The following is a 17,540-nucleotide window of genomic DNA, read 5'->3' on the forward strand; positions in this document are numbered from 1 at the left end:
TTTTTGACTCACCAAAGGGATTAAAATACATGCGCACACACGCACCCACACACACACTACTGTGTCTGATGCACACAAATTCACTCGTTTACCTCGCAGCTCTCCGTGACCTATCCGCCCAAGCCGACCAATCACGACTCTCCACGGCACTGATGTCATCTGCACCAAGCCCAGGCACCACTCCCACAGCTTCTGTAGACCCAGTCGCCGAGCCGAGCCTTTTTTCCTCCTCGCTCTGGACACACATGCAGAGAAGGAACAGCTGCCAGAGCTGCTACATGCCAACAAACCTCTTTAACCAGCCAACAGTACTTAAGCTAATCGACTGCTGGGTGTGAACGCCCGACAAACAAGCCGCAGTGTTAACCTCAGGGTCCCAGTACTAACAGCAGAGCCATGGGTCTTGCCACACGCACCCTGCGCTAAATCACAGCAGCCCAGGACTAATGCGTACTGGGCCCACAGCTGCCTCACCTGTTGGGGACGTCGATGCTGATGATGGAGGTCTCCAGCAGTTCTCCGTACATGTCAGTGCATGTGGCCAGCAGCCACGTCTGGTCATGTGACAGGCAGTAGCCCACGAACAGCACATTGTATTTCTGAGACGCCTCGCCAAACGTCTCACCCAGCTCTGTCTGCTTGTCCTTCACCGGTGCCAGGATGAAGGGGGGCGTGTACATGCGCAGACACTCTGGCCTCTGGAAAGGCAAAAAAGCAGGTCAGGTCAAATGTTAAAAGGTCAAACGCCCTATAATATAACAACATTTAAATAAGGAAGGTATTATTAATTGTGCTGCCCCTTTACCAGAAACCAACTAGTTTTTTTTTTGTTTTGTTTTTTTTAAAGGGGGTGCAAAAGTTGAAAGGTCATGATACCAAGATATCACTTTCTACCCACGATTTCACCAGCATCAAACAGGGGAGGATTAACCAGGTGTCCAGGACGTTTCTCTCGCCCCTAAACAACTCCCTCCACTAAAGCGAGTAATTGCGTCTCCTTCCCGAGAGGAGCACAGAGAGCAGGCAGACCAAGCTAAATTGAGCAGGTGTCTGAGACCAGAACAGACAGGAGGAAGCGCAGTGCTTCATGAGTCCGGCAGCTGCAGCAGGCTGGCCCAGTCCCTTCAGGGAGGTCTCATTCAGCCACCCAAGCGTACAACGGTTAAAAAAAAAAAAAAAAAAAAAAAAAAAAAAAAAAAAAAAAAAAAAAAACTGTTGGTGCTACGAGTTCCCGTCGGCCCCATTCCCAGGACAGAGAGGTCAGTGTAACGCTCTCCACGCCCCGCTGCACTCCAGCCCAGAAAACAGTGCTGCTGCCTCTCCACTGATCCAGGAACAGCGTGACTGTGGACGAGTAGGACAGCTGAAATGCAGCTTGTTTCCTCTGATGTCACTATAACTGAACTTGACTAATGTTTATATTTTTAAATAATGAGAATTCTTTTGTTTTATATTTTCATTTGCATGTGTATAGCAAAAAATGCCCCACTGAAAATGTGACTTCAGTACAAGGTCTGCCCACAAGCAATTATTTCAAGGAATGTACTAAAAAGCAAAAAACCCACAACATACCAACGTTATATACAAGAACAATTGGAAGCATGTGTCAGACTCGACAACTATGGTTCAAGGGATGGTATAAAAATAACTCTTTAAAGCAGACAGTGGCTTGGAGAAGTCTGAAATCCTATATCACGTTTAAAACCAGCGGGTGTTACCAGTCCCATTATATATTCATGGTGTCTACATGTTACTACATTCACACAGTCTCTGACCTATAGCAAGGCCATAATGAGCAGATGAACCGTCTCATCGTTACGACTGGGCGATTCATCAAATACAGGTGATATACTGACAATAACTATTATAGAGGACAGAAAATTAGACTACACTTCGAATATCACATCGTGATGTCTGCATTTTTGATATGGACAAATATTTCTTGAACACATGCATGCAAAACTATATCTTTGTTCACAAATATTAAATGATATACTTTAGAGACTAGCAAACATGACAGGCATGCCATATAGCACAACTGAGGGAAGTCAAATGACAAAAACCTCTACAGTTCTTCCACCGCCCAAGACCTGCATCCCTTAAGAACTGGTGAGAAAATATAAGGCTTAAACCACACATACAGGTCAGACGTTCTCTACCCACATGGATCTTCCAAAGGTGCGTGCTAGAGAACTACTTTTCCCAAGGGCTTTCGTAAAATAAATAAATAAATAAATAGATAAATAAATAACTCATTCTGACACTACAACTGATTGAGCAGAACCTGCCTTCCCTGCTTCAGTGGAATAACAGCATTTCATGGAGCACTGGAAGCTGAAGTGAGCTCCTCTTCGAAGAAGTTCCCTCCACCGTAATTACACAGCTGGAGTAACAATGCGGGGGCTACCCGCCCTGCTTCTACCTTACAAATAGTGGTATGCGATGATAATAGGGAAGAATCCAACAGTCAAAGCGGCAGAGAATATGGTGTTTAATGCAGCAGTGTGTTTATCAGAGCATTTTTGTTTTGTGATACTTGGTGGATATTTACATTCAGATTATCAGGTGTACTGAAAAGAGAAAAAAATGTCACAAAGCCACACACGGGAAATTAGCACCCACCACTGGCCAAATGTGGGTAAATTTATGAAGTGGTAAGTAAATTTCATCAACCCACAAGCCACAGTTTCAGGTTAGCAATTTGGACAGGAGAGAGAAAGCGAGAACATTCAATTTAGTATTACAACTGACCTGTCGAGGGCAGCAATTCTGTGCCTGTGCAAACGCCATTAGCAGTAGAAGAAGTGAACAGATATGTGGTGGTACACAGTCCCGGCCAAGCGTTTTGAGACTGATACAAACTTTGGTTTTCATAGTTTGCTGCCTCAGTGTTAGATCTTTTTGTCAGATGTTTCTATGGTATACTGAAGTACAATTCTAAGCTTTTTTTTTTTTTTTTTTTTTTTACTTTTATTGACAATCACATTTATGCAAAGTCTCAACATTTACCATGCTGACCCGTCTGTTTCAAGACTTCTGCAGTTCACCCCGGCATTGCTGGATATCAGCTTCTAGGCCAAATCCTGACTGATGGCAACCCATTCTTGCCTAATCCCTGCTTGGAGTTGATCACAATCTCTGTTTTTGTTTGCCCTCCTGCTTTTTGAGGATTGACCACAGGTTCTCAATGGGATTTAGATCTGGGGAGTTTCCTGGCTATGGATCCAAAATGTTTTGTTCATCGAGCCACTTAGTTATCACTTTTGCCTCGTGACATGGTGCTCCATCATGCTGGAAAAAAACACTGTTCATCACAAAAAGCTCCTGGATTGTTGGCAGTTGTTGCTCTTGGAGAATGTTTTGATACCATACTTAATTCATGGCAGTGTTCTTAGGCAAAACTGTGAGTGAGCTCACTCCCTTGGATGAGAAACAACCCCACACATGAACGGTCCCAGAATGCTTTGCTGTTGGAATGGCACAGGACTCATTGCAGCACTCACCTTTCCTTCTCCAGACAATCCCCCCCCTCCCTATATGTCCCAAACAGTCTGAAGGGGCCTTGCTTCATCAAAGAAAATAACTTTACCCAAATCCTCTGCAGTGCAATCCCTGTGCTTCCTGCAGAATGTCAGTCTGTCCTTGACAGGTTTCTTGGAGAAAAGTGGCTTCTTTGCTGCCGTCTTAGAGCCTTCACCTCACTGTGTGCGCAGATGCACTCACACCTGCCTGCTGCCATTCCTGAGCAAGCTCCACAGGGGTGGTGACCCGATACCGCAGGCAAACCCTCTTTCTTGGGCGCCCTGAAGCCTCTTCTCCACAGCAATTGAGCCTCTCTCCTTGAAGGTCTAGATGATCTGATAAACATTTGATTTAGGCACAATCTTACAAGCAGCAATGCCTTTGCCTGTGAAGGCCTTTGATGCAAGGCAATGATGACTACACGCGTTTCCTTGGAGGTAACCATGGTTAACAGAAGACAATGACTTCAAGCACCACCCCCCTTTTAAAGCAAGTCTGCTCTTGTAATTCAATCAGCATGACAGAGTGATCCAAGCTGCCTTGTCCTCGTTAACACATCTGAGCTAACGAGATGATCACTGAAATGATGTTAGCAGGTCATTTTGTGGCAGGGCTGAAATGCAGTGGAAATGAGTTTTTGTGATTAAGTTAATTTTCATGGCAAGGAAGGACTTTGCAATTAATCGCAATTCATCTGATCACTCTTCATAATTTAGTCCATGCATTTCGCCACCATGAAAACTGAAGCAGCAAACTTTGTGAAAACCAAAACCGAAGTCAGTGTCAAAACTTTTGGCCACGACTGTACAACAGCAAGCCTTCTCAAAGAGGAGCCAGGGGACAAACCTAAAGTTAAAGTGTGGTTTCGTTTTTTTCTAATGAGAAGTGGAGAAGAGCTGACAATGGCAAGTTATGTGACTGGCTGGTTCTTTGACGAGAGCAGCCAGTCAATGTTTTGCTCCAGCTGTCGTCGGCACATTCCTGCCAGCAGCAAGACTAACAACTTCACTGTAGGCACAAAATATTTGAAAGATCGGAGGCTATCAAGCACCATGAAGCATTGAAATGTCATAAGGTAACATGCGTCGTTCAAGGAAAGTCCGCTCTGGAGAAAATGGCTGCAACGAGAGCTCTATTCAGAGTGAAAAGCTGAACGCACTTTTCAGAAGTGCACACGCCATCGGTGAAAAACAGACCCTTCACACAATTATGAATGGCCTCGCAAGAAAGCAGCGCGTTTGCTTAGCGTTAGCGGTCATCATAACACGTCAGCTCACGTAACATTACGGTAATATTGAAAAGTCGCACTGTGTAGCACCAGCAGCATATTGTAGACTGTGTAAGTTAGCCAAATATAATTTAGCTCGTATGAAAGTTTAGCTAAGTTTAGTTTAGTTAAGGCTAGTTACGGTTAGTTAGGGACACCTAAGTGAGCAGGAAGCAGTTTATGAAACACACACAAGACTGAGAGGAACTACCTCTAGAACTTATTGGTGTCTGTATCGTGTTGTATTACATCAGAAGAGTGTGAGTGCACGTGTGCACTATAACAACTTTTCCTTTACAGTGCACTGTTGCCTGGGGTGACAATGGGCAATTATGCAACATTTGCAAAGTTAAACACGCATCAAATTTTGAAGTATGTTTATTTCCAAATCTATTTCCAAGTGATTGTATTGTTGCTGATTTTTTTTAACCAAGTCAAATGTTACACAAATGTGTGACTACAAAATGGTGGCTGGTAAAAATGTAAGCGGCTGACGCACACAGAGTAATATTAGCGATATAGACACCGATACAGTATAGTAATTTCCTCATATACGAATAGATATCAAGACAGTATTCAGGGGAATCATTTAGATCATATCAGCATCAATTACTGCTATGTTATCTAACAGAGTGTTGGCATTATAATGGTAGCCACACAACATGGGCAATGCTACAATAATAACCACTTTATCCAAGCAAATAAACAGGGATTTAATTCCCATATTGGATTAAAGACAGTTTCCCAGGACTGGTTCAGTACTACAGAGTAAACAGCTCTCCCTCTCAAAGACACTGTTGGCAGGAAACACTGAAGAAGCCATGCGTGCTAATACGTCAGTTCCTAGATGTACCTTAGTGAAGTTCCTTAGGGGAGCCAAAACTAATTTCACCATGACTGTGGCTTTTACATACATTAAGCTGTACTTCCTGTGTACTCCTCTCGAAATGTAAACCAAGTATGAGGAAGAGGAAAAAATATTGAAGAGATATATTCTAACAAGTTGATAAATTGGTCAGATAAATAAAAGTTTGATTGTAAAAGAGGAAAAAAAGTCTTTCCAGTTGTTGCTCTCCAAGATGGATAAATCGCACAGCGTACACAACCACCTGACCCGTTACCCTTTCCTCACCTCTGGGCTCTTGAGGGCGCTGTCGAGTGCGAGGCCTGGCCCGAAGCCTGTGAGCGATTTAACGTTGGTGGAGGCTGGGAGGGGCCGCCGGCACTGGGAGAAGACAGAGAAGGCCAGCGATTTCAGGTGCTGAGCGTAGAGCTGCCTCTCCTCACTCTTGACTGGCTGTAGGAGGTACTGACACGGGATGATCTGAGGGGACACACGACCAGTCGGGAGCGTTGGGGAGAATAAGAAAAATAAACAACAAACACCGCTGACATCGTTCACAAGTTCTGGACTACATCAAAATGCGTGAAGTTTTTAATGAAGCAGAATAAAACAGTAAGCGCTGGTAGCTCAGGGTCCACTCTACATTGATCTGGAGGACTCCACATGTCTGCACAGACTGGAAGGCTACAGGATTCTACTCTGAAATACTATGCAGACATTTCACAATATTATAATTCCAGAAGATTCCGTTGAAGTGGTGAAGTGTGTGCGAGCGCGTACCTGCACTGAGACGGAGCTGCGCATGTGTGCGGGGAGCAGCTGCAGCATCTCCAGGTAGCAGCGTAGCAGAGCGAGCGTCCAGGCGCTGGAGTGAGCCGTGCCCACGTCCGCGTCCTCATAGGAGAATGGGTCCACCATGTAGACCATGATGGCAGGCGGGTACGTGACCGCGTGCGACTCGCCGTCCGTGGGAACTCCAACCTTGTCCCTCTCCATGGTGCTGGAAGCAGTGGTCAAGCACACTGGAGTCAGGGAGCTTCAGTAGTATGTACAGGGCTCACACCCCCACACCCACACAGCCAGCCTGGCTTTTCTCTTCTACAATAGCTGACTCGATACTTTTTTGTGAAGACTAGACCGTGTGCTGTTTAGTCAGTTACAGTGCACTGAAGATCTCCGAACATGTTCATTATCAAAAAAACAGCCATTAAAACACCCTTTTCAAACGCCTGCTCACACTAAATATTTAATCTGACTGGCTTCGACACACAAATGTCTTTCCTCATCTTTTTTTTTTTTTTTGCGTGAATGAACATAATACATCAAGGTTATGCAAATGAGAGGAGACGCTGAGGTTTCTGAAGCGTGGCTGGCTTGATGTACCTCTCCGGCGGTTCGGAAGGGCCCTGAGTCTGGCTGGAGCTGAACGAGCTGTCTCCGGAGAGGCTGGAGTTTTGGGCGCCAGCCTGCTGGCCCAAAGCCCCAGACTGGGAGCCGCTGCTCTGGGCTCCCATCGTCCCAAAGGGAGGAAAGGAAGTCGGCTTGGTAGGCTGCATACTGCCACTCTGCGGGCCTGAGGAAGGCGTGCTACTGGTGCTGCCTGGTAACCCGGGCCCACCGTTGCCAGGGGCAGCGTTGTTGTTGAGGGAGGGACCTCCAGAGGCCAATGACGACTGGGTGTTAGAAGAGGAGGTCAAGCCTGAGGACTGTGTGGGCGTGGACTGTGTGGTGGAAGGGGGGGGACTTGGTTGAGTGAGCAAGGAGCTGTCCAATGGCTGCGCAGCGAGGTAAGGAGCTGAGAGACAGACAAAGGTTGAGCTATTACTCTATGAGGTCAGAATTTCAGTCACTACAGACCCAAGCGTTTTACTCATAACAGAAAAGATAACATTTGCTGGGAAGGTTGACTGCTGTTTGTTGCTGAAGTAACACGGGGAGAAAAAAAAAACTTACCCAGATCATGCCTGCACACTTGGGCGAACAGCTTAAGCTTGGTGAAGGCTTCACTGCTACCATTGGCCGCCTTCAGGAACCAATCGGAAACCGGCTGCTCTGACAATTTCTTGGCAGCAGCTCCACCTACTCTTACAATTCCGTCCGCATGCACTTTGGAGATTGGCCGATGCTGACCTAGCTTACAAGACTATTGGACAAAGCAAAGTGAACACAAATCAGCAACAAGTCAACTTGCCGTGAACAGGTTAATATGATTTGTTTAGACAAAGGATACACTAGACTTAGACTGTTGGATAAACAACAATACACTAGCACTGGAGACTAATGAAATTCTAATAGTAAAACAGTACAAACACAACTTTAATCAATTATGTGCAGATATAACTCAGCATCTCCAGATAAAGGAATGTCTGACAGTATGAACATCAACTATCACAAACAAATGCAAAAATTCTCTGATTAAGCAAAAAAATAAATTAAAAAATGCACACACACCTCGTAAACAGCTGTTAGCTCCCTGAAGAAAGTCCTTGCTCCGCTGAGCAACGCGTCGTTCTCTGGACAGAGCACCAGGTAGCCCACGTCTCTCTGAGAGCCGAAGGGTTCCAGCAGGAGTTTCTCCCAGTACGGCAAACCAAAGGGAGACAGCACCACAAAGTCGTACTCGTACCCCACCAGGAAGGTGGGAATGGGCAGAGGCTCTGGGGACTCGTCCGTGCCTGGTGGGGGGTGGGGGGAGAGAAAAACGTTTTTCCATCTACCGCCCTGACACGCAGAGCAGCCAGGGCATTCCCACCTCTACCACACCTCACTGACACGCAGAGCAGCCAGGGCCTTCCCACCTCTACCACACCTCACTGACACGCAGAGCAGCCAGGGCCTTCCCACCTCTACCACACCTCACTGACACGCAGAGCAGCCAGGGCCTTCCCACCTCTACCACACCGCCATGACACGCAGAGCAGCCAGGGCCTTCCCACCTCTACCACACCTCACTGACATGCTGAGCGGCTCCATGATTAGCCAAGGAGCTGCTGCAGGTATGTTAAACACACTAGACCTGAGCTTCTGCGGCTCTGATGGAATGCAGTCTGACCCGTGCTCTGAACCTTCACTATATACTGCAGGCCATCAGTGAAAGAACGAGTGCAAGTTTGCTATTTACGCAGGACTGCTTAGCACCCGGAGGCGTCTAGAGGGACTCCTGCTTACCGTAGGAGCCTCGTCCAGCCATCTTGTGGAACTGCTGCCAGGTGAGAGGACCCTGGACGCCCCAGGAGCGCACGGTCCTCTTCTTCTGGATGGTGTCCTGCAACACAGGCTGCAGGGAGAGGAGCACCCTCAGCACGTCCTGGGAGCACAGAGCACTCACGTCCACAGCTGAGACACACACAGACACACACACAGAAAAAGGGAGTGTAGGTGGACAGGCAGTATGACAAATTTTCTCCGAATTTAAGCCTTCATGCATCAAACCACCACAACCAAAGACGTACATGCCCGCATGCATGTATATGCCCACGTGTATGTATATGCCCATTTGACAGAGCAATCTAAAAGTGAACAGATCACATAAGGGCAATGGAAGAACTCCAAGTGCAAACCTTTATCAGTCTTTTACAGCACTTATAACTGCCAAAAGCAAATCAGGACAATAAACCCCTTACAAGAGTCATAAAGGACAAAAGACTGACACGACCCGTCTGCTGGACGAGGTATGCACACATAATGACTGTGTTTAGTCAAAGTGCTCGAAGCCTTCCAATAAATGTACACATTCATAAACATCTGAAGTCATTAATAAACACAGCTCAGGTGGACAGTGTCTCACCATTGTGTTTGGCCCAGGGATGCAGGCAGCTGCTTTTCACCACCGTCTCATCCACTTTTCCCCCCGACATGTTGTCCATAAACTGCCTCCCGTGCTCCAGGGCCTGATAGCAGTCGTTGTGGAAGTCCCTCTCTTCAACGCGCACGCAGGGCGGGACACCAGCACCCCCTGCTGTCCTGGAGGCCCCTGTCTCCGGATCCACGCCCACCACCGGCGAGAAGGGATTGGTGCATTGGTCCTGCAGAAGAAGGACCAGCTCGTCGGGGACGCGGTCCCTCGCCGTTCCGCCGAGCTTCTCCAGCGAGGAGTTCCTCAGCACCTCAAAGCGCTTCTCCGCCTCGCGGCTCACGTCGGAGCCCCGCCCAATGATGTCCAGCTCGTCTTCCAGGAAGAGGCCCGAGCCGTTGCCGTAGCGGCGGTTGACGACGGCGCTGAAGCCGCAGCCGCACGGGTACTGGGCCTCCATGTTGGGGTCGCTGACGTACACGCCCACGTCGGCGCCCTTGATGTTCATGTTGCACACGCAGATGCAGCAGCTGTCGAAGTTGCAGTCCTTGAAGAGGTTCATGACCGACTCGGACAGGATGAGCGTGACGTAAAGACTGTGGGCCTCGGGAATCGGGGGCACCGTGGCCGGCTCCACCGAGTTGAGCGGGCGGCAAGTGGACGGCGTGGACGCCGGCGAGTACAGGTCTGAGCTCTCGTACTTCAGCGAGCCCTGGACGCTAGCGGGCCCGCGGGGCGTGCGCGGGGTGCGGGGCGTGCGCGGCGTGGGGGCAGAGAAACGAGGGGTGGCAGGCGAGGGCAGGATGCCCGCGCCGCTGTTGCTGGGAGGGGCGCTGTTGGATATGAAGGGCGTGTGGGTCTGGGGGGTGTAAGATTGGCTGTAGTCCGGCTCCACAGCACTGCCCACACTGGGGATGTTACTGCAACACAGAAGAGATGGACCAATGATGACAACCCCGCCTCCACCCCACTGGCCAATCAGCAGCGAGCACACACACACCCACCCACCCACCCACCAGAGTGTAGAATACAAGGCCTGACTGTGATTAAAGGATTGCTGGTGGCCGGATATTTTAGAGGTAGGGAACTACTTCTCACCTTACAGTGACACTGATGTGGAAGACACCCAGCCACAGGCCCGGTGAACTATGCTCCACACCCACAAGCAAGCCACTGGCATCAGAAATGTTATTTGTGTAGTAAGAATGAATCACAGGCAGAGCCTGACCAGCGAAGAAAGCAGAAGGCAGCTGCGCCCAGCAGACAGACTCTAGTCCACAAATACGGGTATAGCTGCTCAGGTCAGTCAGGGGTGTTCGGCCCTTATAAAACTGCTAGAGGCTGTAATGAGCAGGGGGTTAATGTTTGCTTCGGTATTACAGCTATTTGATTTAGAATATGAAACCAGACAGGATCCGGTCTGATTACAGACGATCCAGCCCAGAGCAGCGGGACGTAACCAGACGCGGTGCCGTGGAGCACCTGGTCCTGGGGCCGCTGCCCTTTCAAACTCCCTAATGGAGAAAATCAGACACAGGAGCCCGAGATTGCAGTCGGTCGTCGGGCAGGAAACCGCCGCACCGCCCCGAACCCTCAGCTAAGAACACATGGCCTATTTCTGAACAGACAGGCCAGCAAGCAGCTGGGAAAGGAATGAAGGTGCAGCTTGTCCGTGTGCGTGTCCATGTGTGTGTGTGGTGTGTGTTTGTTTGTTTGTTTGTTTCTCCATGGCCTTTAACAGCTGGCAGGGTTCTAAGGCACTGCTGTTTGAAGAGGTGGCCGTACACCATAGCTGCAGCAGGTTTTAAAAGTGGCCTAAGCAGCTTGTAGAAAGCTGAAGCTGAACCTCACACACAGGCCTCCCACAGTGTGGCCAGAGCCTGCACACACAGCGCTCAGGCTCACCGCACCTGTGTCCCTGCTACAGAACCGGCAAAGAGTTTACCACAAAAACGGCTGAAACGGATCCGCCTAGCTACGACACTTGGGTTCCTTAACTCCATAAAGTCACAAACAGCTAAGTACCAAGCCACAGAGCCGAACGCTGACTCATGGAAGCAAGTTCGTGGTATAAAATACAGGTGGTGCCTGTCAGATAGTAATTACAGGCTGTGAAAGGATAAGGATAAATTCATATTATTTAACTGTGTAAACAGTAAGTGTTGCTTAAGAAAGCATTTTAAGACTGAAAAAGTCAAAACAAAAAAGGTACACCTGTTATTTTAGGATAAAGTTATGCTGGTTTTCATATCTGCATGTGTTTAAAACAAACATACAAGTGCATTTTTGTAAACATGTGTAGGGTGTCCAGTGTGCACACTACAGCTGTTTAACACTCTCTGCTGTGTTGTAAGTCAGAGCGAATGTGTCAGGACCTCTCTGATTGAACACGGTGCGAGGGGATTTATAGTAGACACTCTGGTTACTGCTCTATCGAGTGCTCGGTCAGCATGGTGGGGGGTGTGCGGGAGAGGCTCTGTGGTGCTCACCTGTCCCTGTTGAAGCTCATGGAAGCTACGGGGTTCAGAAGTTCCAGCTTGCCCAGGGTCCAGCTGGGTCGGTACACGCAATCCTCGGGCAGCTTGATGGGGGCCAGGCACTGGCTAGGGAGTGTTTTCAACGGGGCGAACATGGAGCAGCCCACAAAGGCCTGACACAGCTCGGGCTTATACACGAACGAGAAGTCCTGAGACCCGGCGACAAGAGGGGAAAGGTGCGCGCGCGCACACACACACACACACACACACACACACACACACACACACACACACACACACACACACACACACACACACACACACACACACACACACACACACACACACACGTAAGTGGCCATCGTAACTGCTTATGGGCTTTACCTAAACCAGACAAGGCAGAAGACAAACCAACCAGACTCACGGTCCAAACTCGCACTAATCACAACACAACCCAGCGGACGACTAGATTGAACTGGGAACTGATAGACGCGGACCGTGCAGGGAGCAGAAGACGCACCTTGACCTCGGACGGTTTGGGACTGCAGAAGCTCTCTTCCACCTCGATCTTAAAGTGCCCGGCCAGCGTGGACGGCCCGTCCAGAGAGTTGAGACCAGGGCCAGCCTCCACGCTGCCGTACTCCTTACTGCCCACGTTCATGGGCGAGTAACCCATGATGTGCTGCTCCAGGGATGGAGGCGTGGGGAACATCTGGTGAAGGTCTGCAGAACCTGGACAGACCACAGAATCGGGGCGGGGACGGAGGCGGGGACATTAAGTGGGAAGAGGAGACGTGCACAGGCAGTGGAGGACCTTCACTCTGCTAACGTTCATGTTTGGTATGTGTTAGTTTTCCATGTCTTCCCTTCTTTAAGATCTCAGATAGATACCAGTGGTTAATCTGTGCATCAGCGTGTGTGACAGGGCTGCTTCGACTCTGAGCGAAACACAAAGTCCTGCTTTTGGCCTTTTGAAATGTAGGAACCAATACTGGGTGCTTAAATATACTGTTGGTGTGTGACCATTTACTGAAGTGGCTGGTTATGTTGTGCATCCCAAATCAATACTGGAGATGTGTGTGTGTGTGTGTGTGTGTGTGTGCTCGCAAACCATTCAGACTAAGGAAACACCATCTGTACATGCTATAAAGGAGAAACTCCCGGTTTTGCCTGTCTGTATGCGTGAGGGGGTGTTAGCCGGGCCCTCTGTGGAGTCTCCACTCACTGATGCACGACACGGCGTCCAGGGTGGCTGGCTTGGGGTCCTTGGTGCCAAACTTCTCGTCTGTTCCATTAGCTGCTCTCCTGCCACCAGGCTGCAGAAAGACGAGGAGAACGTTCAGAACCCACAGGCCAGGAAGGACCGGCCAAATTCCCACTTCATTCAGCAATGCCATTTTTTTTGCCAAAGAGACCATTTTGCTGTTAGTAATCTAGTCTCACACACACACACACACACACACACACACACAGACACTCAAATCCTGTACACGCAGACCTGCACTATCCAGACATGCACATGCATTCACTGTGTTTTATCATGAGACATCTGTGCTACTGACAGATTGGTACTACCTCTTGCTCAACAGAGATGGTGGTGTGTGTGTGTGTGTGTGTGTGTGTGTAGGTGTATGTATATATGTGTGTGTGTGTGTGTACGTGTGTGTGTGTGTGTGTGCGCATTACGAGCCATCTTGCTCATGCTAACCGTTTGTTCGTCTTCGTCAGAGTTGAAGATGTTGTCCAGATCTTTGATGGAGACCGCCAGGTCTGAGTCATGAATCAGGCTGGTGGAGGCACCACTTTTATGGGCTGCACCCCGCTGAGCATCTGTGTGTGTGTGTGGGGGGGGGTAATTAGAGAGGGTGAAAAAGCACAAATGGGACGGCTGCAGACAGGAAACAGTGCCCCTCCTCATCCTCTCTCTCGATCTGCCTAGGAGTTTCACGCAGACGAGAGTGTGGAAGTGTAAAGGGAGTGAAGGTCTCCTTCACACTGTTTGATGTGAACCTGAACAAGCCAGTGCACTCATTAAAGCCTCTGGAAGCACAGCTGAGCAAACACAGGGCTGGTCTAACCCCCGTCACTCGGACCCCGCCGAGGCGGAGGGTTCGGTGGGTAATCTGATGGCTGGTCCCCAGCTTTTCTAACTTTACGTTTCACCCGAAGACGGAGTTAGACAGGCAAAACTTGACTGGAAGAGAAACAGAACATCTTACCGTCTGAAGAACAAGGACCTCCATCCTCCCCCTGAGAGAGAGAGAGAGAGAGAGAGAGAGAGAGAGAGAAACCCACTAAGTAAGGTTGTACTTTATCCCCAAAGCAAAACAGACGTGTGTTGGTGACCTTCTGAATGGCAACACTTATGTAAGAAACTCTGTTTTCTGATTAGAAACACACACGCAGACATGGGTGCGCACACACACGCACACGGTTTGCTGACTAAAGTCCAAACAGCAAGAGCAACATTGCATGAGACTGAGCGGCACAAGCAGCTTTTCGTAAACATACAGAACGTTCCAAACTCCCGGTCCCGACATCGTAGCCACTCCATTTGATTACAGCTCTCCAGGAAATGAGTCACACATCATGAAAACCTCAAATTTCACCACGATTCACGGTTTGTTTTTTCCCCCCTTTCTGACACACTGCACACGAATACATGATTTGTGGAAGTACACGCACCGTAGTGAAACAGAGAGATATCAATGGATTCTGGTTTTTAATGCTGAAAACCTTCATTACGGCTGAGAACCGAGCGCGTCCCCCACCGCCCCGCCAGGCCCCTGTGCCACGATTACGCGCTGCTGGAAAATTCGCACGACTGAATATGCATTTCTGGGGCACTAGTGGTGCAGTCCGGCGCTTGGGAGGGCAGCGTGGGCGTGCCCAGAACAGCGGCTCACCCGCGCGCCGCTCATGCACAGCTGAAGGCCAGTGCCGGCCGTTTCATTGGCTCACAGGTCCTCGATGTGCGCAAAGTGCCCAATCCGCTTCTCCTCTATCGGGACATGCCGATGCACGCCGCAAACACTAAACAAACAGCTACACGCGCTGAGAGCACAGAGCCTAGAATTAACACTTCAGCATGGCAGACTCTGTGCAGAACACAGCCAATTACCCAGCCACACTGTTTTAGTTGTGTGCGTATGAAAATTCCTGTCTCAAGCATCAGGTGGATAGCACTTTAAATACATGCATAACATAATATAAAACACTCCACAAACAAGTGCAAATCGGTCCTCAATAAAAACCACGCAGCGTGGAAGAACAGCCTCTTTGTTCTCTCTGTCTCTTTCCTCATCATGCCTTCTCTCCCCGTCTCCGTCCCTGTCTATGACCCAGCAGGCTCAGGTGACTGTGCGGTGATAAAACTCCTCCACCAGGGCAAGCTTCGCCCTTCCGCCTCTCACCTTGTGTTTCTTGCCAGGCTCCTTGTCCCCAATAGCTTTGTCCTTCTTGTCGGAGAAGGTGAACTTGACGTCCCCGTCTACAAAGGCATAGGGGTCTACCTCGGGCTCGTGGTCGCCGTCGGCAATGGCGGCAGCCAGGTGCTGGTTCCGCCGCTGCAGGTAGGTCTGAACGCGCTCCTGTGACACCTTGAGAGGGCGCGTGGCCGTCACCATGAGCCTGCAGACAGATCCAACAGAACCGTCAGGATGCCTCTGTCCCCCTGTCCTGTCTGCTGTCTAGAACCGTTTTTCTTAGCACATTATTTATCTAAAAATTTCAAAGGCTGTGTGTGTGTGCGCGTGCACGTGTGCAATTCTCTCTCTCCCCATTCTGCACATCTGACATCTTTGTAGATGCTCTCGGTTAAGTGTGTGTCCATGCGTGTTATAGCGTTGTTCTATGTTACAGCAGAGCTCAGCCCACATTGCATCTGTCTGCAGCAGTGCCATGCATACACATTACTGATGCATGATACCAAAAGAGTGCACAGCCAGAGAATAATGTGGCACAGGTGGACCACAACCACCCAGGAAATGAACACACGCCGCACAGGAAGGGTGTTTGTGGTGGGAGCGGGGCAAGGGAGAGAGGCGGAGCATCACAGAAGCCTCTGCTACACGAAACAAAACAACTGAAGTCAAGAGAATTTGTGACGGCATGACGATTCAAACCACTCCACGCAAACCAAACCCAGAGTCGTGTACTCACTCGGTGACGGACATGTTCCCATCGGTTCCGAGCGAGGCCTCTTCTCGGAGCTTGTCTGAAGGCAGGGCGGGCGTGGGGAACTCCAGATCTTTCCTCCGGGGGAGGTTGAAGAACCTCCAGGGAGTGTGACTCCCGTCGTCCTCCAGACTCACCGCTGCCCCGACATACAGCGTCGGCTCCAAGGTCTCTGGGTAGGCGGCGTGGAAGGGTGGGGGCAGGGGATCCACACGCGTGTCCTCCGGACCTTTCTGGGGCAGGAGGCAGGGCTCGGAGGAAGGAGGATAGAAGTGTTGGCTGTGGGGCGTGGAGGGGTTCTTCAAGGCGTCTGGGGTTTCCTCACCACGGTCGCAGGGGTGCGGGCTGAGGGGCGGAGGCTGAGGGGAGCCCACCATTTCTGCCGGGCCGCCGACTCCACCCCCTCCGCCGCCGCCACCAATCAGCGCCGGTGGCTTGGCCACAGGACAGACGTCGGAAGGGCGAAGCCCGGCGAAGCGCCCACCCTCCTGACTTCTGAGGGCCAGTCGCTGGCCTGCCGAGGCTTCTGTTTCTATGGAGACATCCTCGCTGACAGAGCTCCGGTGGTGGAAGGGCGTTTGTGGGCGTTTCTGCAGCTTGTCACCCTTCTCGGGTTTCTCGCCCGCTTTGTGCTTGGTGGGCGGCGGCTGAACCTGCCCGGCGGAGGCGGCCTGTCCGGGAGCTCCGCCCACCCGCTGTTTTGGGGCTTTGTGTCTAGAAGAGGGAAGACACCTTTTGATCATGGGACCAACATTTAATTAAGAGTCATGTAAAACCAAGGACTCAAAAAGCTCTCAAGGTGTTACATTTATACCAGGTATTGTTTTTTCTAACAAGAGGATTTAACTTTTTTGAAGCCTTTTTGGTCAAAGCTACATATGCTTGTGTGTGTGATCTGTTGGGGAATTGGGAGAGTGGAATTTTTTTTCTATTTTCTATGCTGACAGAAGATTAACTGAACAATCAGTTGTTTTGAGGTTGCTGAATGAGAATGAAAATGTGCAGATATAAATGCATTACAGGAATGTTCAGACAAACACCCACAAATCCACAAACCTTGATTACCCCCCCCCCCACACACACACACACACACACAAACAAACACACAACTTGGATAACAGGCAAAACGCAAAGCACCCCACACTGGCTCTCCTTTTCTCAACATATGTACGTGGGGTCTGCAATTTTCTGAGAGTGAGCATGAACTAGCGTGTGTGTTAAGGGCAGAGCGAGCGTGAACTAGAGTAACCGGTAAAGCCCACCTGGTCCTGGGCAGGAGGTAGTGGGGAATGCCCTCACTGGCACACAGAGCCCACCTGACCACGCTGCCCCTCTGTTCCAACCACCCCCTCTAAACACACGCTCTCCTGTACATGGTGCCTGGCATGTGTGTTTTCATTTTGGACCATGACTGAAAGTGTATTTGTGTGAAGACTTTATTTTAGCATTTCTTTATTTCAT

General features: G+C 49.7%; 1 protein-coding gene across 1 annotated transcript in view; it reads right to left on the reverse strand.

The window, feature by feature from the left end:
* The window catches only part of med13a (mediator complex subunit 13a), a 54,644-nt gene that overhangs the window by 5,627 nt on the left and 31,477 nt on the right, over positions 1-17,540 (reverse strand). The window contains exons 9-24 of the mRNA XM_035535212.1: positions 16,065-16,793; positions 15,317-15,533; positions 14,123-14,153; positions 13,612-13,733; positions 13,129-13,219; positions 12,424-12,635; positions 11,916-12,112; positions 9,421-10,346; positions 8,802-8,969; positions 8,085-8,308; positions 7,587-7,776; positions 7,017-7,428; positions 6,414-6,633; positions 5,922-6,113; positions 475-698; positions 93-235 (exon numbers count right to left, since the gene is read on the reverse strand). Coding sequence (XP_035391105.1) covers positions 93-235; positions 475-698; positions 5,922-6,113; positions 6,414-6,633; positions 7,017-7,428; positions 7,587-7,776; positions 8,085-8,308; positions 8,802-8,969; positions 9,421-10,346; positions 11,916-12,112; positions 12,424-12,635; positions 13,129-13,219; positions 13,612-13,733; positions 14,123-14,153; positions 15,317-15,533; positions 16,065-16,793 — 4,298 coding nt within the window. The remainder of the gene's footprint in view (positions 1-92; positions 236-474; positions 699-5,921; positions 6,114-6,413; positions 6,634-7,016; positions 7,429-7,586; positions 7,777-8,084; positions 8,309-8,801; positions 8,970-9,420; positions 10,347-11,915; positions 12,113-12,423; positions 12,636-13,128; positions 13,220-13,611; positions 13,734-14,122; positions 14,154-15,316; positions 15,534-16,064; positions 16,794-17,540) is intronic.

The sequence above is a fragment of the Electrophorus electricus genome, chromosome 17 (genome assembly GCF_013358815.1).
Source record: "Electrophorus electricus isolate fEleEle1 chromosome 17, fEleEle1.pri, whole genome shotgun sequence".
NCBI classification, from domain to species: domain Eukaryota; kingdom Metazoa; phylum Chordata; class Actinopteri; order Gymnotiformes; family Gymnotidae; genus Electrophorus; species Electrophorus electricus.